The 21,587-nt window shown below is 57.8% G+C and overlaps 2 protein-coding genes across 2 annotated transcripts; both read right to left on the reverse strand.

The window, feature by feature from the left end:
* Positions 1–395: 395 nt before the first annotated feature.
* LOC140193834 (uncharacterized) lies at positions 396–7,073 on the reverse strand. The gene is made up of 5 exons (XM_072250988.1): positions 7,042–7,073; positions 6,716–6,784; positions 5,750–6,041; positions 2,624–3,403; positions 396–578 (listed from the first exon to the last, which is right to left on the reverse strand). Exons 1-4 carry the CDS (start codon positions 7,071–7,073, stop codon positions 2,909–2,911), a joined length of 888 nt encoding a protein of 295 aa, XP_072107089.1. The 3' UTR covers positions 396–578; positions 2,624–2,908.
* An 11,050-nt stretch (positions 7,074–18,123) lies between these two features.
* On the reverse strand, positions 18,124–19,382 carry LOC140193839 (CCAAT/enhancer-binding protein epsilon-like; the record flags this gene model as incomplete). Its single annotated transcript, XM_072250995.1, has 1 exon — positions 18,124–19,382. A coding segment is annotated over one exon (351 nt), but the record flags the coding sequence as incomplete, so codon positions are not given.
* Positions 19,383–21,587: the final 2,205 nt, after the last annotated feature.

The following is a 21,587-nucleotide window of genomic DNA, read 5'->3' on the forward strand; positions in this document are numbered from 1 at the left end:
CCCGTCATGTTCTGACGGGAACATACAAACCCTGTATTTTCCAAGCTCACTGTTACCTGTTTCAATCCGCACTACCCAGGTTCTTTCTCACACCATCAGAATTGGCCTTTCTCCAATTTAGAATCTCAATCGAGGGCCAGACCTGTCCTTTTCGGTAATTAACATAAAACTAATAGAATTCTGATACTAGATTCACAGTGATCCCCCACACAGATCTCTGACATCTGCCCTGCCTGGTTCCTGAATAGGAATTCCAGTGTCGCACCCCTCTCTAGTTGGGACCTTTCTATTAAGGAAGTATTTCTGAACACATTTGGCAAACTCTAACCCACCCAGTCCTTTTACAGTCTGGGAGTCCCAGTCAATATATGCAAATTTAAAAATCACCTACTTTCAGTCCTTGAAAATGAGTCTGTGGGTTGTAGCAACACATCAAAGTTGCTGGTGAACGCAGCAGGCCAGGCAGCATCTCTAGGAAGAGGTACAGTCGACTTTTCAGGCCTAGACCCTGACGAAGGGTCACCGGCAACTTTGATGAGTGTTGCTTGGATTTCCAGCATCTGCAGAATTCCTGTTGTCTGTGGGTTGTAGAATCAGTTCAGTGTTGAGGTGAGTGAAGTTATCCCCTCTGGTTCAGTAGCCTAATGGTTGAGGGGTAATAACTATTCCTGAACCTAGTGGTGAGGGACCTGAGGCTCCAGTACTTTCTTCCCTCCTCCCCTCTCTCCTTCCCTGTTTCCCTCTGCCTCCTCCTCCAGACCTGACCTTGTCTCCTTTACTACCGCTCCCCTCCTTCCCCTTCCTAGAAACACAGTGGGAGAGGGAGGGGAGGGGTGATGTGTGAGTGGAGAGGGTTGGTGTATCTGTACCTCAGTGAGTGTGAGGGAGAGGTTAAACACAAAATACTCTGCAGATGCTGGGGTCAAAGCAACACTCACAACACGCTGGAGAAACTTAGCAGGTCAGGCAACATCCGTGGAAAAAAATTAGTCAACGTTCTGGGCTGGAACCCTTCGTCAGGACTGAAGAGGGAAGGGGCAGAGGCCCTATAAAGAAGGTGGGGGAGGGTGGGAAGGAGAAGGCTGGTAGGTTCCAGGTGAAAAACCAGTAAGGGGAAAGATAAAGGGGTGGGGGAGGTGATAGGCAGGAAAGGTGAAGAAGGAATAGGGGAAAACACAATGGGTAGTAGAAGGAGGTGGAACCATGAGGGAGGTGACAGGCAGCTGGAGGAGGGGGCAGAGTGAAACTGGGATAGGGGAAGGGAGGGGAAAGGTCCAGCCCCTTGGTACGAACATTGAATTCTCCAATTTCCGGTAATTCCCTTCCCGTGTGTGTGTGTGTGTTGGGGGGGTGAGATTGTGTGAATCTGTCGGTGTGTGTGTGTCTACATGTGTGTCTTAAAGTGATTTTGTATGTGAGCATGTGTGTGTGTTTGTAGGTCAGTGTGTGTGTGTGTGCGTGTGTGTTGGGCGGGGGAAGATTGTGTGAATCTGTTGGTGTGTGTGTCTACATGTGTGTCCGAGAGTGATTTTGTATGTGAGTGTGTGTGTGTGTGTGTGTGTGTGTGTGTGTGTAGGTCTGTGTGTGTGTCTGTGTGTGTGTGTGTGTGTGTGTGTGTGTGTGTGTGTAGGTCTGTGTGTGTGTGTGTGTGTGTGTAGTTTTTGAGTGCTGGGCCATGGGAATGTGTGTGTAACCTCTGTCTGTGTACCAGCATGAGTGAGCCTGTCTTTGTGTATGGGTGTAGGAGAGAGTGTGTGTCTGAGATTTATCGTCCAGTCACACTTAGCCAGGGTCTAGATGCAGTGAGTATTAGCTTTCTGCTACAGGAATTGACAGAAGTTACACGAGTTACCTGACAGAGGTACTGTAGGTGAAGGGAAACACATTGCAAGGTTGTGTTTGGGCCTCTCAGGTCAGTTTAAGAACCTCACGGTCGTGGGGTAGAGACTGGTGTTCAACATGGAGGCGAGGGTCTTCGGGCCACGCGATGGTAACATCGAGAAGAGGATGTGGTCCAGACGGCGGGGGTCCCTGATTGTGGAGGTCTCCTTCCTGGGGGGCCCCCTCTTGAGGATGTCCTCGATGCTGGGGTGGAGAGAGGTGAGACTGCTGGACCCGGCTGTTCATACTAACCTCCGCGGCGCCTCGCGATTCCGTACCAGGTGACAATGTAACCCAGTCAGGATGCTTTGCACCGAACATCTGCAGAAGTGTGTCAGGGTCACCAACAACGTGCCGAATCTTCTCAAACTCCCAGTAAGTTGTGACCTCCGGCGATGGTGACAACGTGCTGGGCCCAGGACAGTCCCGCTGAGACAGTGCCAGGGAAATGGAAGCTGCTCACCTTTCTGCAACTGACCCTCGACAAGGCCTGGTGCGTGTTCTTCAGACTTCTCCTTCCTGAAGCCCACAGTCAAGAACACAGAACAGCACAGGCCCTTCAGACTAAATAGCTGGACTAATCCCTTCTGCCGACACTACTTCCTTATCCCTCCACATGCTGATCTAGGAAATACCTCTGCTGTACCAGCCTCCCCCACCGCCCCAGGGCTGTACGTTCCAGGCTCCCACTGCTCTGTGTTAAAAACCCGCCCGCACATCCCCTTTGAGGTTACCCCCTCACCTTAAGTGTATGTCCTCTGGTGTTCGAAAAAGATACCGACTGTTAACTCTGTCTGTGTCTCTCAGAATCTTATAAACTTCTCTCAGGTCTCTGCCAGTCTAGAGGAAACCAGCCAACTTTGTCCAGCCTCTCCTTGTAGCTCCTGCCTGCTAATCCGGGCAGCATCCTGGCGAATCTCTTCCACATCCTTCCCGTAACGGGATGCCCAGCACTGAACGCAATACTGCAGGTGCTGCTGAAGCAGAGATTTATAAAGCTGAGGCATAACTTCTAAAACTCAGGGCCTCAAATAATAAAGGCAGGGAAACTCTTTGTCTTCTTAGCTTCCGGGTGAGTGTGTGAGAGAGTGTGTGTATGTCTGAGTGTGAGAGTGAGATTGTGCGTATGTCTGAGTGTGAGAGTGTGTGTATGAGTGTGAAAGTGTGTGTGGCTGAGTGTGAGTGTGAGTGAGAGAGAGAGGGAGAGTCTGTTTTTATGTGACTGCAAGCATTTTATGTTACTGTGCGAGAGAGAGAGACTGTGACAGATTTTCTTTGTGACTGTATGTGTGTGAGAGAGAGAATTTCTATGTGACAGAGAGAGGGGAGAGAGAGAGTGGGGGGGCGGGAGGGACAGTGAGAAGAGGGTGAGTGAGAGAGAGAAGGGAAGGGAAGGAGGAGGGGAGAGAGAGGGGAGAGGGTCAGAGTGGGAGAAGGAAGGGGGGATGGGGAGAGGAAAGGGAGGGGAGGAAAAGGAGATGGAGGGAGAGGAGGGGAAGGGAGAGGGAGGAGAGGAAGAGGAGGGGAGGGGAGGGAGGTGAGGGAGAGGGAGGGGAGGGGAAGGGACGGAAAGGGAGGTGAGGGAGAGGGAGGGGAGGAAGAGAAGAGGGAGGCAGGGGAAGGGAGAGGAGGGAGAGGGAGGTGAGGGAGGGGAGGGGAAGAGAGAGGGAGGAGAGGGAGGGGAAGGGAGGGAGGAGAGGGAGGGAGGTGAGGGAGAGGGAGGAGAGGAAGAGGAGGGGAGGTGAGGGAGAGGGAGGGGAGGAGTGGGAGGTGAGGGAGAAGGAGGGAGAGGGAGGGGAGGAAGAGAAGTGGGAGGCAGGGGGAGAGGGAGGAGGGGAAGGGAGAGGAAGAGGAGGGGAGGGAGGTGAGGGAGAGGGAGGGGAGGGGAAGGGAGAGGGAGGAGAGGAAGAGGAGCGAGGGGGAGGGGAGGGAGAGGGAGGAGAGGAAGAGGAGGGGAGGGAGGTGAGGGAGAGGAAGGGGAGGGTGGTGAGGGGAAGGGAGAGGGAGGAGAGGAAGAGGAGCGAGAAGGAGGGGAGGAGAGGGAGGGGGAGGGGAGGGAGAGAAGGGGGAGGGGAGGGAGAGAAGTGGGAGGCAGGGGGAGGAGAGGGAGAGGAGGGGAAGGGAGGGAGAGGGAGGGGAGGGGAAGGGAGGGAGGTGAGGGAGAAGGAGGGGAGGGAGGTGAGGGAGGGGGAGAGAAGCGGGAGGCAGGGGGAGGAGAGGGAGAGGAGGGGCAGGGAGGGAGAGGGAGGGGAAGGGAGGGGAGGGGAAGGGAGAGGAAGAGGAGGGGAGGGAGGTGAGGGAGAAGGAGGGGAGGGAGGTGAGGGAGGGGGAGGGGAGAGAAGCGGGAGGCAGGGGGAGGAGAGGGAGAGGAGGGGAAGGGAGGGGAGGGAAGGAGAGGAAGAGGAGGGAGGGAGGTGAGGGAGGGGGAGGGGAGGGAGAGAAGTGGGAGGCAGGGGGAGGAGAGGGAGAGGAGGGGAAGGGAGGGAGAGGGAGGGAGGGGAAGGAGGGAGGTGAGGGAGAGGGAAGGGGGAGGAGGTGAGGGAGGGGAGAGAAGCGGGAGGCAGGGGGAGGAGAGGGAGAGGAGGGGCAGGGAGGGAGAGGGAGGGGAAGGGAGGGGAGGGGAAGGGAGAGGAAAGGAAGAGGAGGGGAGGGAGGTGAGGGAGAAGGAGGGGAGGGAGGAGAGGGAGAGGAGGGGAAGGGAGGGAGAGGGAGGGGAAGGGAGGGGAGGGGAAGGGAGAGGAAGAGGAGGGGAGGGAGGTGAGGGAGAAGGAGGGGGAGGGAGGTGAGGGAGGGGGAGGGGAGGGAGAGAAGTGGGAGGCAGGGGGAGGAGAGGGAGAGGGCGTGTATGTGTGTCAGTGTTCAGCTTTGTCAAATATATCTCTGATCCCTGCCCCCACTGACAGATTGTCTCACTGATCTGTTTACTGTGCACACATCACCACCAACCTTTATCCTCTGTTCACTTGTTGTTGGACCTTGGTTATGCTCCCTGTTGGAGCCAGGACTCTCCCCCACCCCTCACACACCCACCCCGAACGCCACTGCCTGACTGGAGGCTTCCCACCGCTGTCACTGGAACAGCCGAGAGACTCAGATTATTTGTATCGCTCGTGGAAACACGCGGTGAGACGCGCCGTTTGCGTCAGCCTGAAGATGTGCTGGGGGCAGCCGTCACGTTCCAAATCCCGGTGCCAACCCTCCTTGAGCGTTAACCCTTCCACTCGCGGACCTCCTCTAGAGTGGACCCCCCCCCCCCCCCCGCTTGGTGCAGGACTCAAAACCGCTCACAATACCCCACCGTGTTCTGACCAACGCCTGATAAAGCCGCATAATTATTTCCTGGCCTTTCTATTTAGTCCTCTCGAAATAAACCTGTCAGTCGTAAAACCAGTTTCTCTAACAATGTTCCAGCTCGTTATAATTAGCTCCTGCAGGGTGTAAGCTTCAATGGACAAATAGGACCGGCTGGTTTCGGGAATGGTGACATCTTTATTGCTGACAGGTGTACAGGTGCAGAGGTACACTGAAAAGTTTGTTTTGCACAGCCGCTGCACAGATCTTGTCACATATTAATACACGGAGGCGATACAAGGGAAGCTGGCACAGGCAAGGAAAAAGTGCAATGCTGGCAGAGGGTTAGATGCTGGAGCCCCGACAGGGTAGATGGTGAGGTCACAAGTCCATCTTATGGTACTGGAGTCTGATGACAGTGGGACAGTGTCCTTGAACCTGGTGGTATGTGCTCTCAGGGGTTTGTATTTTCTGCCCGATGGGTGGGGAGACAGAGAGGGAATGCCCGGGGTGAGTGGGGTATTTGATTAGAGAGGTGCAGACGGAGGGGAGGCTGGTTTCCTTGACTGCCCTCGACCCTTGGCGGCTTCTCTCGCCGTCGCGGGCGGAGCAGTTGCCGCATCCAAGCAAGGTGCATCCGGGTCCGGTACGTTCCGTGGCGCATCTGTAGAAGACGGTGAGGGGCGAAGGGGACCCGCAGGATTTCCGTGGTCTCCTGAGGAACTAGGGGCGCCAGCCAGCATTCTTGGCAGCGGCATCTGTGTCTCTCTGACATCCCCCCAATATTTTCCTGCGGCATCTGTGCGGTTGGACCAAGGCAGGGGATTGGAGGTGTTCGCTTGAAGTTCTCAACCCCCTCGACCTCAGTACTGTTGACATGGAGAAGAGCGCAAAGACTTCCTGAAGTTGTTTTTTAAAAGTTTATTCATTTATGGGATGTGGGCGTTGCCAGCTACGCCAGCATTTATTGCACATCCCTAGTTGCCCTTGAGAAGTTGGTGATGAGCTGTCTTCTCGAACCACTGCAGTCCCTGAGGTGTAGGTACAACCCACAGTGCTGTCAGGGAGGGAATTCCATGATTTTGACCCAGTGACAATAAAGGAACAGTGATATGTTTCCAAGTCAGGATGGTGAGTGACTTGGAGGAGGATTTCCAAGTGGTGGCACTCCCAGGGATCTGCTGTTCTCGTCCTTCTAGATGGTAGTGGTCGTGGTCTGGAAGGTGCTGCCTTAGGAACTTTGGTGTGTTGTTGCAGTGCATCTTGTAGCCAGTACACACTGCCGTGACTGTTGGTCGATGGTGGAGGGACTGGATGCTTGTGGAAGGGGTGCAGATCGAGTGGGCTGCCTTGTACTGGATGGTGTCGAGCTTCTCGAGTGTTGATGGAGCTGCACTCATCCAGGCGAGTGGCGAGTATTACACTCCTGACCTGAGGCTTGTAGATGGTGGACGGGCTTTGGGGAGTCAGGAGGTGAGTTACACGCCACAGGATTCCTAGCCTTTGACCTGCTCTGGTAGCCACGGTGTTTATATGGCTAGACCAGTTCAGTTCCCTGTCAGTGGTAACCCCCGAGATGTTGATAGTAGGGGATTCAGTGATGGTGATGCCACTGAGTGTCCAAGGACGATGGTTAGAGCCTCTTGTTGGAGATGGTCATTGCCCAGCTCGAATACCACTTGCCTCTTGTGTTTGTTTCCACGGGCCTGCCTAAAGATCTGGTAAATGACCCTGGTGTATCAGTCTCTACCACTACACCCGGCGGGAACTTGCCACCCTCTGTGTAAAAAAAAACCTCTCTCTGACATCCCCCCAATATTTTCCTGCAGCCACCTTAAAATTATGCCCCCTGAAATTAGCCATTTCCACCCTGAGAGAAAGGGACTGGCTGCCCGCTCCATCTATGCCTCTTATCATCTGTCAAGGCACCTCTCATCTTCCTGCTCTCCAAAGAGAAAAATTCCAGTTCACAAACTTTTCCCTACATGATCCTTATAATCCCTTTTATGTTGTATATCAATGATCTGGATGATAAATAACACACATTTTCTACATTTTTGATATGGATTTGAATATGGACTATGAATGGTGGACATTTTTTTCGGTCTTACAGATTTTTATATTCTGTTTTTTTTAGGGGAGATTTGTGAGTCAATGTGCCTGTCCTGTTTTTGTTCATTTTTTTTGTGCGGGGAGGAAAGATTTCAGGGCTGACGATCGTGCTGCCGTTCTTTTCTTGGTTTTGTGGCTATCTGGAGAAGAATTTCAGAGTTGTACACTTTGGTAATAAACGAACCTTTGAATTGATGGCTTTGTAGCCAATTTTTTAGAAGTTTTGATTATGAAGACACGCAGTCCTCTTTTATTGTCATTTAGTAATACATGCAGACGATATGAGATAGGCGGTGGGGCAGGTAGTGTTGAGGAAGCAGAAAGGTTGCCAAAGGTCTTGGACAGATTAGGAGAAAGGGCAAACAAGTGGCCAACGGAATACAGTGTCAGGAAGTGCATGGTTATGCATTTCGGTACAAGGAATAAAAGCATAGACTATTTTCCAGGAATGAAAGGCTTATCGTATGAGGAGCAATTGATGGCTCTGGGCCTTTACTCGCTGGAATTTAGAAGATTAAGAAGGGATCTCATTGAAGCCTATTGAATGTTGAAAGGCCTTTAAAGAGTGGACGTGGAGAGGACGTTTCCTGTGGTGGGGGAACCTAAGGCTAGAGGGCACAGCCTCAGAATTCAGGACCGTCCATTTTAAAACGGAGATAGCAGGAATTCCTTTAGCCAGATGGTGGGGAAATCGGTGGAATTCATTGCCACAGGCAAACGTCATTGGGTGTAATTAAGGTGGAGGTTGATAGACTCTTGATTCGTCAGGGTGTGAAAGGTTCTAGGGAGAAGGCAGAAGAACGGGGTTGAGGGGAAATGGATTAGCATGCAGGAGTAGATGTGGTGGGCCGAATGCCTTAATTCTGCCCCTATGTCTTATGGTCGAAGATAAGCTGCAGAAAGTCCTAAATGACGTCTCCACATTGTCCTTGACTTCCTGTTTGGGTCTGGTTGCTCAGCGGGAAGATTCCCGGCCGAAGGCAAGCTCACGACCCGCAGTCTGGGCTCAGATAGAGACCTGTGTCCCCACTCCCAGTCTGTGACCCCCTGCTGCCAATGGGGATGGGGGTCAGGTGGGGATGGTGACGGAAGCTTCTGGGGTCAGGAGCAGGTGCTGGGAGGATGCAACACCTGACATAAAGGGGGGAGATGGGGGAGCGAGAGACACGGGAACTCGGAGGGGGAAAGGGGGGAGATGGAGGGAGAGACACGGGAATGTGGAGGTGAAAAGGGGGGAGATGGAGGGAGAGACACGGGAATGTGGAGGTGAAAAGGGGGGAGATGGGGAGGGAGAGACATGGGAATGTGGAGGGGAAAGGGGGGAGATGGAGGGAGAGACACAGGAACATGGTGGGGAAAGGGGGAGATGGGGGGCGAGATACACGGGAATGTGGTGGGAGCGGGAAGTGAGACAGCGCTGCGGTGGATGACAAGTCTGAACAACAGTCTGAGCTGACACCAGAACAGGGCAGCTGTGACCAGCGTGGGAGAGACGGGGTGGGGCAGGGGGGTAGAGACGGGGTGGGGAGTGGGATAGAAACAGGGTTGGGGTAGAGACACAATGGGTTGGAGATAGGGTGGGGCAGAGAGGGAGTGGAGATGGAGACAGGTTGGGAGATAGAGACAACATGGGGCCAGGGGCAGGGTAGGGGTGAGGCAGAGATGGGGTGAGGTAAACATGGGGTGGAGCTAGAGAGAGGTAGGGGTAGGAGGCAGAGTGGGGTTGGTGATGGGGATGGGGTTAAAGATGGAGAGGTGTTAGAGATGGGTTGGGGTGGGCAGAGATGGGCTGGGACCAGAGGCAATGTGCGGGTGTGGACAGGGTAAGTGTGGGTAGAGATGGGGTGAGGTTGGGGTAGAGACAGGATGGGGTTGGAGGCAGGGTGGGGGTGGGGTAGAGATGAGTTGGGCATAGCGACAGGGTGTGGTGTGGGTGGGGTCGGTGTGAGGTAGGGCGGGGTAGAGGTAAAGTGGAGTAGGGTAGAGATTGGATGGGCATAGAGACAATGATAGGGTGGGATGGGTACTGCACAGGATGGGGTGTTGGCAGAGACAGGGTGGGGTTTGGGGAAGAGACAGGGTGGGAATGGAGAGGGTGTGAGACGGGTGAGGGTAGAGACAGGGTGGGGGTAGGAACAACATGGGGGCAGAGACGGGATGGTGTGGTGGAGATGGGGTGGGGATGGTGACAGATTGGGACAGAGATGGGGTGGGGATGGGAATGGGCTGGGGTGGGGCAGAGATGGGGTGAGGGCATTGATAAGGTGGGGGTGGGGGAGACAAAAGAGTAGGGCAAAGTTGCTGTGGGGGGGTAGAGGGTGTGGGGATAGTCTTCATTGTCATCATCATGGCTATCCCTCGAGGTCCAGGATGATGGTCTTCGTTCTGAAGAAGTGGCCCACGGAGTGAAGACGTCTGTGCGTGTATTTGTTTAATGTGTACGTGATGTTGTACTCCAAGAAGCACATGATACTTCACAAATCAACCAACTGATTCCAGTGGCATGGAAACCACGACGATTGGAGCTGATGGATTTGTTGCAGCCTTCATCCGCCTTCACAGCCGCTGAGTTCGAAGTCACTTCGTCCGTCTGTTCCACCGTTGAGGTCTTGGTTGGATTGTTCTTTGTCAGGGATCTCACTCTCGTCCTTACCACCATGGGTGACCCTACCAGGAGCATAACTCCAGACGGCATTGGTCTCGGGATCACAGGACCACACAAGCTTCTCCACCACGACAAGGTGACAATGCACAGAGAAGCGTGGGGATAGATGGTGTGGGGGGGCGGGGTAGAGACTGTGTGGAAGGGGTAGAGATGGTGTGGAAGGGGTAGACATTGGATGGGTGTAGATATGATGACAGGGTGGAACAGAAGTGGGGTGGGGTCAAAGCAAGATGGGGGCAGGGACGGGGTGAGCGTGGTATGGATATTGGATGGGCACAGAGACAGATGAGGTGGGAGCAGAGATGAGGTGGATTGGCAAAGGGGTGGGGCAGAGACTGGGTGGTGTTTGAGGTAGGGACGGGTTGGGTTTGGGGTGGAGACGGGTTGGGTTGGGGGTGGAGACGGGTTGGGTTGGGTTTGGGGTGGAGATGGGCTGGGTTTGGGGTGGAGATGGGTTGGGTTTGGGGTGGAGATGGGTTGGGTTTGGGGTGGAGATGGGTTGGGTTGGTTTTGGGGTGGAGACGGGTTGGGTTGGGTTGGGGATGGAGATGGGTTGGGTGGGGGATAGAAATGGGGTGATGTTTGGTCGGGTTTAGAGTGGAGGTTGGATGGGCAGAGGTGGGGCTGGGACAGTGATGGACTGGGTTTGGGGTGAGAATGGGGCAGAGACTGGGTTGGGTTTGGGGCGGAGGTGGGTTAGGTTTGGGGTGGAGACGGGTTGGGTTGGGTTTGGGGTGGAGATGGGTTGGGTTGGGTTTGGGGTGGAGATGGGTTGGGTTTGGGGTGGAGATGGGTTGGGTTGGGTTTGGGGTGGAGATGGGTTGGGTTTGGGGTGGAGATGGGTTAGGTTTGTGGTGGAGACGGGTTGGGTTGGGTTTGGGGTGGAGATGGGTTGGGTTGGATTTGGGGTGGAGATGGGTTAGGTTTGGGGTGGAGACGGGTTGTGTTGGGGATGGAGATGGGTTGGGTTGGGCTTGGGGTGGAGACGGGTTGGGTTGGGGATGGAGATGGGTTGGGTTGGTTTTGGGGTGGAGATGGGGTGGGTTTGGGGTGGAGACGGGTTGGGTTGGGGATGGAGATGGGTTGGGTTGGTTTTGGGGTGGAGATGCGGTGGGTTTGGGGTGGAGACGGGTTGGATTGGGGATGGAGATGGGTTGGGTGGGGGATGGAAATGGGGTGATGTTTGGTCGGGTTTAGAGTGGAGGTTGGATGGGCAGAGGTGGGGCTGGGACAGTGATGGACTGGGTTTGGGGTGAGAATGGGGCAGAGACTGGGTTGGGTTTGGGGCGGAGGTGGGTTAGGTTTGGGGTGGAGACGGGTTGGGTTGGGTTTGGGGTGGAGATGGGTTGGGTTGGGTTTGGGGTGGAGATGGGTTAGGTTTGTGGTGGAGACGGGTTGGGTTGGGTTTGGGGTGGAGATGGGTTGGGTTGGGTTTGGGGTGGAGATGGGTTAGGTTTGGGGTGGAGACGGGTTGTGTTGGGGATGGAGATGGGTTGGGTTGGGCTTGGGGTGGAGACGGGTTGGGTTGGGGATGGAGATGGGTTGGGTTGGTTTTGGGGTGGAGATGGGATGGGTTTGGGGCGGAGGTGGGTTAGGTTTGGGGTGGAGACGGGTTGGGTTGGGTTTGGGGTGGAGATGGGTTGGGTTGGGTTTGGGGTGGAGATGGGTTGGGTTGGGTTTGGGGTGGAGATGGGTTAGGTTTGTGGTGGAGACGGGTTGGGTTGGGTTTGGGGTGGAGATGGGTTGGGTTGGGTTTGGGGTGGAGATGGGTTAGGTTTGGGGTGGAGACGGGTTGTGTTGGGGATGGAGATGGGTTGGGTTGGGCTTGGGGTGGAGACGGGTTGGGTTGGGGATGGAGATGGGTTGGGTTGGTTTTGGGGTGGAGATGGGATGGGTTTGGGGTGGAGACGGGTTGGGTTGGGGATGGAGATGGGTTGGGTTGGTTTTGGGGTGGAGATGGGGTGGGTTTGGGGTGGAGACGGGTTGGGTTGGGGATGGAGATGGGTTGGGTTGGTTTTGGGGTGGAGATGCGGTGGGTTTGGGGTGGAGACGGGTTGGATTGGGGATGGAGATGGGTTGGGTGGGGGATGGAAATGGGGTGATGTTTGGTCGGGTTTAGAGTGGAGGTTGGATGGGCAGAGGTGGGGCTGGGACAGTGATAGACTGGGTTTGGGGTGAGAATGGGGCAGAGACTGGGTTGGGTTTGGGGCGGAGGTGGGTTAGGTTTGGGGTGGAGACGGGTTGGGTTGGGTTTGGGGTGGAGATGGGTTGGGTTAGGTTTGGGGTGGAGATAGGTTAGGTTTGGGGTGGAGACGGGTTGGGTTGGGGATGGAGATGGGTTGGGTTGGGTTTGGGGTGGAGATGGGTTAGGTTTGGGGTGGAGACGGGTTGGGTTGGGGATGGAGATGGGGTGGTGTTTGGTCGGGTTTAGAGTGGAGGTTGGATGGGCAGAGGTGGGGCTGGGACAGTGATGGACTGGGTTTGGGGTGAGAATGGGGCAGAGACGGGGTGGGGTTTGGGGTTGAGATGGGGTGAAGAAGGGGTGGAGAAGAGAGGTGTGGGGTTTGAAATGGGTTGGGGTCAGGAACAGGATGGGGATAGGGTTAGAGACGGGGTGGGGGTAGAGACATTGTGGGAGTTGGAGACAGGGTGGGGTTTGAGATGGATATGGGATGGGATGGGGTGGGGGTAGAGAGGTGTGAGGTTTGAAATGGGCGTCAGGGACAATGTGGGCTGGACAGGGTGGGGAGTGGGGTAGAGAGGGGGCAGGGTAGAGACTGGGTGGTGGAAGAGTCAGGGTAGGGTTTGGAATGGAATGGGGTAGGGACAGGGTGGGTGTGGAAATTGGGTGGTAGGGGCAGGGTGGGGATAGGAATGGGGTGCAAAGGGATGGGGTAGATAATCATTGGGGTTAGAGAGGTGTGGGGTTTGAAATAGGTTGGGGTCAGGCACAATGTGGGGTAGAGACTGGGTGGGGCTGGTGGAGATGGGATAGGAGTAGAGACAGACAGGTGAGGCAGAGACGGGGTGGGGGCAGAGATGAGTGGGGTTACAAGCAATGTGGGCTAGAGGGGGTGGGGAGGGGAGTAGAGACAGTGAGGAAGAGGGACATAGTGGGGGTGGAGACGGGGCAGGGTTTGGGGCAGAGTGGGGGCTAGAGACAGGGTGGAGATGGGATGGGGTAGAGACGGACAGGATGGGGTGGGGTTAGAGGTGGGGTGAAGGTCAGAGATGGGATGGGCGTAGAGACGGGGATGTAGTGGGGCAGAGGTGGGGATGGGACGCAGCTGGGTTTACAGGTGGGGTAGGCCAGAGGGTAGAGACTGGGTAGGGGTGGGTGGGGTCATGAACAACGTGGGGTAGAGACAGGGTGGGGGTTGGGTTAGCAAAGGGATGGGGCAGAGACGGAGCAGGGGGAGGTAGAGACAGTGCGGGGCTGGGGGACGGAGACAGTGGGGGGGACAGAGATGGTGGGGGATGGAGACGGTGTGGGCGTGGGGGACAGAGACGGTGGGGGAGGGGAAGAGACTGGGTGGGGCGGGGTGGTGGTGGTGATGGGCATGGTTTGAGATGGGGTGAGGGGTGGAGTCAGGGTGTGGTTGGGGTGAGATGGGCTGGGCGTAGAGATGGGGTGGGGTGGGGCAATCTGGAGGCAGAGATTGGGTGGGGGAGGAGTAGAGATGGGATGGGCAAAGAGACAGAGACAGGATGGGGTGGGGGGAGAGACAGGCGGTGGTTAGGGGTAGAGAGGCGGCGGGGTTGGGGAAGAGAAGGGTGGGGGCAGTGATGTGGCAGGGGTGGAGAGACGGGGCCGGGGAGGAGACGGGGTGGGGGTGGTAGGGTTTGGAATGGGATGGGGTAGAGATGGGGAGGGTCGGAGACTGGGTGGGAGGGGGTAGGAATGGGACGGGGAGACTGGGTAGGGGGTAGGAATGGGACGGGGTGGGGGTGTGGAGACTGGGTGGGGGGGTAGGAATGGGACGGGGTGGGGGTGTGGAGACTGGGTGGGGGGTAGGAATGGGACGGGGTGGGGGTGTGAAGACTGGGTGGGGGGGTAGGAATGAGACGGGGTGGGGGTGTGGAGACTGGGTGGGGGGTAGGAATGGGACGGGGAGACTGGGTGGGGGGGTAGGAATGGGACGGGGTGGGGGTGTAGGAATGGGACGGGGTAGAGACGGGGAGGGTTGGGGACTGGGTGGGAGGGGGTAGGAATGGGACGGGGTGGGGGTGTGGAGACTGGGTGCGGGGGTAGGAATGGAACGGGGTGGGGGTGTGGAGACTGGGTGGGGGGTAGGAATGGGACGGGGTGAGGGTGTGGAGACTGGGTGGGGGGGTAGGAATTGGACGGGGTGGGGGTGTGGAGACTGGGTGGGAGGGGGTAGGAATGGGATGGGGTGGGGGTGTGGAGACTGGGTGGGAGGGGGTAGGAATGGGATGGGGTGGGGGTGTGGAGACTGGGTGGGAGGGGGTAGGAATGGGATGGGGTGGGGGTGTGGAGACTGGGTGGGGGGGTAGGAATGGGACGGGGAGACTGGGTGGGGGGGTAGGAATGGGACGGGGTGGGGGTGTGGAGACTGGGTGGGGGGGTAGGAATGGAATGGGGTGGGGGTGTGGAGACTGGGTGGGGGGGTAGGAATGGGACGGAGTAGAGACGGGGAGGGCTGGAGACTGGGTGGGGGGGTAGGAATGGGACGGGGTAGAGACGGGGAGGGTTGGAGACTGGGTGGGAGGGTGTAGGAATGGGACAGGGTGGGGGGTGTGGAGACTGGGTGGGGGGTAGGAATGGGACGGGGTAGAGACAGGGTTAGAGGCAGTTTGGGGGCAGTGGCAGAAACAGGGTGGAGATGGGACGGAGGTGGGGTTGGAGACGGAGGCAATGCAGGGACTGCGTGGGGTTTGGGCTCGGGGTGTGCATGGGGGCTCTGTGTTGAGGGATTGTGGGAGGACGGAACCCGAGGACCGTTCAGACCCATAGCGCCCTGGAGGAATGTGTGTGGTGTGCCCCCCTGACAGAGACACGTTTCCCCCGCTGGTGACTCGGGCCCTGAGCCAGAGGACGGTGTGGCAGATGGGTCCTTGGAAGGGTTTGGGGAGTTGCTGCAGGAGGCGGAGGAAGAGCTGGGGGACGATCGGGCTGTCGCTGGTGCACAATGCTCTCCTGTTGCTCCCTGCCCAGTCTGCTGTCTCTCGGGTGGGTGTTCGGAGCCTGTGCCCTCCTGCCTCACCCCCCCCACCAGTCGAGCAGCACTCCCTGCCAGTCCGTTGATAAACATCCGCCTGCCATAGCAGTTCAGGATGGTCAGAGATTTCTCAATCGGCCTCCTGTGGTCGGCAGCTTCCTGAACTCTAACAGACACACTGACTGCCCCACACACGTGACAGGACAGTACAGAGGGAGTTTCACTCTGTGTCTGACCCTGGGAGTGTGTGATGGGACGGTGTGGAGGGAGCTTCACTCTGTCTGACCCCGGGAGTGTGTGATGGGACTGTGTGGAGGGAGTTTCACTCTGTGTCTGACCCCGGGAGTGTGTGATGGGACGGTGTGGAGGGAGTTTCACTCTGTGTCTGACCCCGGGAGTGTGTGATGGGACAGTGTGGAGGGAGCTTCACTCTGTGTCTGACCCTGGGAGTGTGTGTGATGGGACAGCGTGGAGGGAGTTTCACTCTGGGTCTGACCCCGGGAGTGTGTGATGGGACGGTCTGGAGGGAGCTTCACTCTGTGTCTGACCCCGAGAGGGAGTGATGTGTGATCGGGAGGTTAGCAGCCCCTGTGACTGACTTCGTCCAAGCCTCAGGCAGCGGAGGCAGAGTGAGGGGTCCCGGAGCATTGAACAGGATGTCAAGTGGAGTGGGAGGGATCAGGGTGGGGGGAGTTGGAGGGTCACAGAGGAAGGGTGGATGAGTGGAAAGGCAAAAAATATCCCCACCCCATGACTCTCCTTTCACTCCCTTGCCCTCACTTTGTCTGCCTCCATCTCCCTCTCTCCATTAAACCTTTCTTTCCACATCCCTCCCCTCTCCACCACTCAGTCGCACCAAACTCGAGGGCGCCTCTACCCCTCTGCTGTCAGACTTATTGGACAAGATGGACTCTTACTCTCACAGTCTATTTCATCGTGACCCTTGTCTACCTGCACTGCACTTTCTCCTCAGCCACAGAGCAGACTCGACGGGCCAAATAGCTTAATGCTGCTCCTATATCTTATTCTGTTCTGGTATTCTACAATAAAACACTGTTGAAATGACTTGATCCAAGACAAAAGATTTTCACGGGAACCTCCCTGCAGGTGACAATAAACCAGCCCCAATCCAATTCGATCCGCGCCACCAGTGGGAATGGTTGGCGGAGCGATGGGGTTCGCAGCAACGACGACAAGTCGGTGGAACCAGGAGGGAGTGTTCACCGAGACGAGGATCGAGTGCGCGGAAAGCAGGACGCAGGTTTCCCCAGCAAGGAGCCCGGGCAATGGAATTCCCGCCGATGTCTGGTCGGGGTGGTGGAGACCCTGTCAAGGAGAGAGACTGGCAGAGGGGGACAGGTGGCAGGTTATGGCCCCGGGAAGAGGTCTCGGAGCACGTAGTTTTGTGGGGGGTGGGGGGGCGGTGTAAAAAGCCGATCACAGAAAGCTGAGCCGAGAGGAGGAAGAGGCCACGATGTTGAGACAATTCAGAGAACATCCCTGCGTGAGCACAATAAATAGGCTCTGTTCTTCCCTCCCCTCAGCCCCCACCTCTCTGGTAATTGACTGGTACCCCCTCCCCCCACTTCTCTTGCCATGGGGGTGCCCCCTGCCTGCAGGACTGCCTGGTGTTGGCACCCAAGGTGAACGACCTTCTTCCCACAATGCACCCTGGTACCTAAACCAGGCCAATCAGCCCTCACCTCCTCCCCAAGGTTGGTGCCCTTCTTCACAAAGGCACCAGGGGCCCATGATCCTGTAGGAAGACAATTAACTTCATCTCTTGGCCAGCAATCGGGCACCCTTCTTCCTGCAATGCACCCTGATGCTCTGGGCGATGGGAAGGACAGGAAGGCAGGCCAGTTAGCCTCACCCCTTCGTTCAGAATGACTGCACTCCTTCCCATGATGCCCACTGTGCCCATCCTTCAGTTGCCTCACCAGATGAGCCCTTCTTCCCACAATGCAGTGGGGAGGGATTAGAAACTGGGCCTGTTGCCCTCGTGCCAGCGGTCACGTGCCCTTCTTCCCACAATGCACCGAGGATTGGGAACTGGGCCAGTTGATCTCTCAATACTTTCCTGCTCAATAGGGCTGCCCTTCTTCCCACATTGCCAGCGAGGAGCTGGAGGCTTGCTTGCTTGGTGCCCCCCCACCCACACAGTCCTGTGTTGCGCTGAAGGTTCTGTCTGTGTAGTAGTACCAGAGAACGCTCACAAAGCTTGGTAGGTCACGGGTCAACCGTGTAACCAATGAAACAAGCGAGGAGGTGAGGGGTCAGCGGTTTTGCCCCTTGCCTTGAGGTCAGCCCAGCACAGGGGCAGGGTGTGAAGGGAAGGGTTGGGGGGAGAGAGAGCTTTACTTTGTCATCCTCAAAGCCGCAACCCTGGCGCTATGGAAGTCACAAAGCCTTGGGCACAATCTTCGAACAATGACATTATTTATTTCACAGCTTCAGTTATGTTGTGACCCCCCCACCCCTCCCCATGACCTCTCCTCCCCACCCAATCGGCACCCGAGGTCAAAGGTGAAAGAATAAAACCGTTTGCCAGTCGGCTGCCACGGGTCCCCGCCCTGCAGGCAGCATCACTCCTGGGGGCCCTGGCAGTTGAATTGTGAGAAAGTATCTCCAATCCAAGCCAAGAATTAACCGTTTAATTATCAGGAGGAGGTAGGCACAGCTCCAAGCCTCCTCCCAGTGAGGTCAGCCTGATCCACAGGGTTATCAGCTACTGAATGACCAGTGTCCACCTCTTCCCACCTCAGTTTCTCCAAACCAACCATAACCCAACAAAATCATTCCACCTACCGAAACCAACCATAACCCAACAAAACCATTCCAGCTACCGAAACCAATCATAACCCAACAAAATCATTCCAACTACCGAAACCAATCATAACCCACAAAATCATTCCAACTACCAAAACCAATCATAACCCAACAAAACCATTCCAACTACCGAAACCAACCATAACTCAACAAAACCAATTATGGAAACCAACCATAATCCGAAACTATTCTAAATACCAAACACAACCATGACCCAACAAAATACTCTACCAAACTCGATCACTGAAGTAAACCTTCCAATGACTGAACTCAACGAACTATCTACTGAACCAGTGAACCCATAAATCGACCCCACCTACCAAACTACCTCCCCCGCCCGCAAAAAAAAAGACTGCCAAATGCAACTAGAGCCCAAGGCAAATCCAACGCCACAAGAAACTGTGGCCACGACTCCGGGCAACTTGGAAACCAGCCTCCCTTCTACCGACTCTGTCAACACTTCCTGCTTCCTCGAAGATCTCAGCCACACAGGACATTCTCTCTTCTCCTCACTGAAGATACAAAAGCCTGAAAGCAGGTACCACCAGGCTGATGGACAGCTTCTACCTGGCTGTCATCAGGGACTTGCACCTTAAGATGGACTCTTGACCTCACGGTCTACCTCGTTATGATCCTTACCTACATTTTGCAACTTTTACACTTAATTCTGCGTTCTCGTATTGTTACAGTTTTCCTCCATCTCCCTCAAAGTGCCGTGTAATGATCGAACAGTATGCAAGACAAGTATTTTTTCACTGTACCTTGGTAAATGTGTCAAATATCATCCATCTCAACTACCGAAACTCCAGCCACAGCACCGCAAGTGAAAAACCGTTCTAACTCCCGAACCCCGATTCTCCCCACGAAGCCATCACCGATCTCTCTTCATCCACCGAAATCCGGCCGCAACCCAGCAGACCCGCACCCACAGAAACCCAGGACTCCGCGAGGGGGTCCCGTCTCGGCTGCCGGGGGAAAACCCCCGCCGCCCACCCAGCAGCTCGCAAACACCCCCCGACCCGGATAAACCCACCCACCCCTTCCCCACCCCTGCCCCACCGCCCCGGCGGAGCCTAGGGCCGGGAATGGGTGGCCCCGGCCTCGGGCAGCTGGCGGAAGAGACCGCGCAGGGTCTCCAGTTCCTGGGTCAGCTGCTCCACCCGGCTCCGCAGCCGCTCGTTCTCCGACATGAACTCCAGCGCTTTCTGCTGCGTCTCCAGGTTCCGCCGCTTCGCCTTGTCGCGGCTCTTCCGCACCGCGATGTTGTTGCGCTCCCGGCGGAGACGGTACTCCACGCTGTCCTTGTTCACCGCCTTCTTCGTCTTGCCGCCGAGCGGCAAGCGCTCCCGCAGGCCCGGGGGACACGGACCCACCGCGCTGCCGACCGACACCGGAGCCTGCGGACAGGAGGCGCAGGGGAACCATTAGAGACCCCGTCCCAGTGCGTTCCCCTCCGGGGGACGGCGACGGGTTTTAACCACTTTACATGGAGGGCAGGGGGAGGGGGGGAGGGAGAGGGAGAGGGGAGGGGGGGGGAGGGAGAGGGAGAGGGGAGGGGAGGGGGAGGGAGAGGGGAGGGGGAGGGGAGGGGAGGGGGAGGGGGGGAGGGGGAGGGAGAGGGGAGGGGGGGAGGGGGGAGGGGAGGGGAGGGAGGGGAGAGGGGAGGGGAGGGAGGGGGGAGGGGGGAGGGGAGGGGGAGGGAGGGGGAGGGGAGGGGAGGGAGGGGGAGGGAGGGAGGACTGGGGGAGGACAGGGGGAGAGGGGAGGGGGGGAGGGAGAGGGGAGGGGGGGGGAGGGAGAGGGGAGGGGGGGGAGGGGGAGGGAGAGGGGAGGGGAGGGGGAGGGGGAGGGGAGGGGAGGGGAGGGGGAGGGGGGGAGGGGGAGGGAGAGGGGAGGGGGGAGGGGGGAGGGGAGGGGAGGGAGGGGAGAGGGGAGGGGAGGGGGAAGGGGAGGGGAGGGAGGACGGGGGGAGTGGGGAGGGGAGGGAGGACTGGGGGAGGACAGGGGAGAGCGGGAGGAGAGGGGAGGGCAGGGGGAGGGGGGGAGAGGGGAGGGCAGGGGGAGGGGGGAGGGCAGGGGGAGGGGGGAGGAGAGGGGGAGGGAGGGGGAGGGGGGAGGAGAGGGGGAGGGGAGGGGAGGGCAGGGGAGGGGGGAGGACAAGGGGAGAGGGGTGAGGCGGAAGGAGGGGAGAGGGAGAAGGGGGAGGGGAGAGGGGGAAGGGGAAGGGGTGGGGAGAGGAGGGGGGGGAAGGGGAGAGGAGGGAGGGGGAAGGGGAGGGGAGAGGAGGGAGGGGGAGGGGGAAGGGGAGGGAGGGGGAGGGGGAAGGGGGGAAGGGGAAGGGGAAGGGGAGGGAGAGGGGGAAGGGGAGGGGAGAGGGGAAGGGGATGAAGAGGGGGAGGGGAGAGGGGGAGAGGAGGGGAGGGAGGATGGGGAGGGGGAGAGGGGGAGGGGAGGGAGGATGGGGAGGACAGGGGAGAGGGGTGAGGCAGAAGGAGGGGAGAGGGGGAAGGGGGAAGGGGAGGGGGAGGGGAGGGAGGACGGGGAGGGGAGGGGGGAGGGGAGGGAGGATGGGGGAGAGGGGGGACGGGAGGGAGAGGGGGGAGGGGAGGGAGGACTGGGGAGGGGGGGAGGGGAGGGAGGACTGGGGGAGGACAGGGGGACAGGGGTGAGGCGGAAGGAGGGGGAGGGGGAAGGGGGAGGGGAGAGGGGGAGGGGGAAGGGGAGGAAGAGGGGGAGGGGAGAGGGGGGATGGGGAAGGGGAGGGAGAGGAGGGAGGGGGAGGAGGGGGGAGAGGGGAAGGGAGGGGGGAGGGAGGGGTGAGGGGGAAGCAGGGGGAGAGGGGGACGGAAGAAGGGAGGGGGAGGGTGAGGGGAAGGGGAGGGGAAGGGGAGAAGGGGAGGGGGTAGATGGTAAGGGGAAGTGAGGAGGGGGTTGAGGGAGGAGGGGAGAGGGGGTGAGGGGAGGGGGGAATGGGAGGGAGGGTGTAGAGGGTGAGGGGGAAAGAGAGGGAAGGAGGGGTAGATGGAATGGGAGGGGAACAAGAGGGACAGGGATGAGGGTAATGGGTCGGGGAGGGGAGGATAGGGGAAGTGGATGGGGAGGGAGGGAAGGTGTGGGGGAGGGGGATGGGGAGGGAGGGGGAGGGGAGAATAGGGGAGGCAAATGGGGAAGGAGGAGGGGAACAGGGCAGGGGGACGCGGGAGGGACGACAGGGAAGAGATGGGGAGGGAGGGGGAAGATGGGGAGAGGGGAGGAGGGCAGAGGATGGGGGAGGTTGATGGGGAAGAATAGGATAGGGGGAGAGAAAGTGAGAGGAGGAGTGGCGGGGAGAGGATGAGCGTGATGGGGAGGGAGGGTGTAGAGGATGGGGCAGGAACGGGAAGGTGGGATGGGGATGGGGAGCGGGAAAGAGGAAGGGGAGGGAGGGAGGGAAAGGAGAGGGGAGTGAGGATGGGAAGGGAGGGGGAGGTGAGGGTGGGAAGGTAGGGGGAAGGGAGAGTGAGGGGGAATGGGGAGTAACTGGGAAAAGGAAGGGAGGCGAGTGAGGCAGGTGGGGAGTGGAGGGGCTGAGGATAGAGGTGTAGGAGCTGAGGGAATGAGGGTGTGAGGAGGGTAGGGGTGAATAGGAG

The sequence above is a fragment of the Mobula birostris genome, unplaced genomic scaffold (assembly GCF_030028105.1).
Source record: "Mobula birostris isolate sMobBir1 unplaced genomic scaffold, sMobBir1.hap1 scaffold_912, whole genome shotgun sequence".
Classification (NCBI taxonomy): domain Eukaryota; kingdom Metazoa; phylum Chordata; class Chondrichthyes; order Myliobatiformes; family Myliobatidae; genus Mobula; species Mobula birostris.

What these genes read in the sequence shown, in the direction of transcription:
- LOC140193834 (XM_072250988.1), bottom strand. Translation starts at nt 7,073, where the DNA reads ATGGAGCGGGCAGCCAGTCCCTTTCTCTCAGG. An exon ending in GCCAGTCCCTTTCTCTCAGG is followed by an intron (nt 6,785 to 7,041) that starts GTGGAAATGGCT and finishes TTGGACACTCAG; the next exon opens with TGGCATCACCATCACTGAAT. An exon ending in GGCGAGAGAAGCCGCCAAGG is followed by an intron (nt 3,404 to 5,749) that starts GTCGAGGGCAGT and finishes CCTCCCCTCCCC; the next exon opens with TCCTCTTCCTCTCCTCCCTC.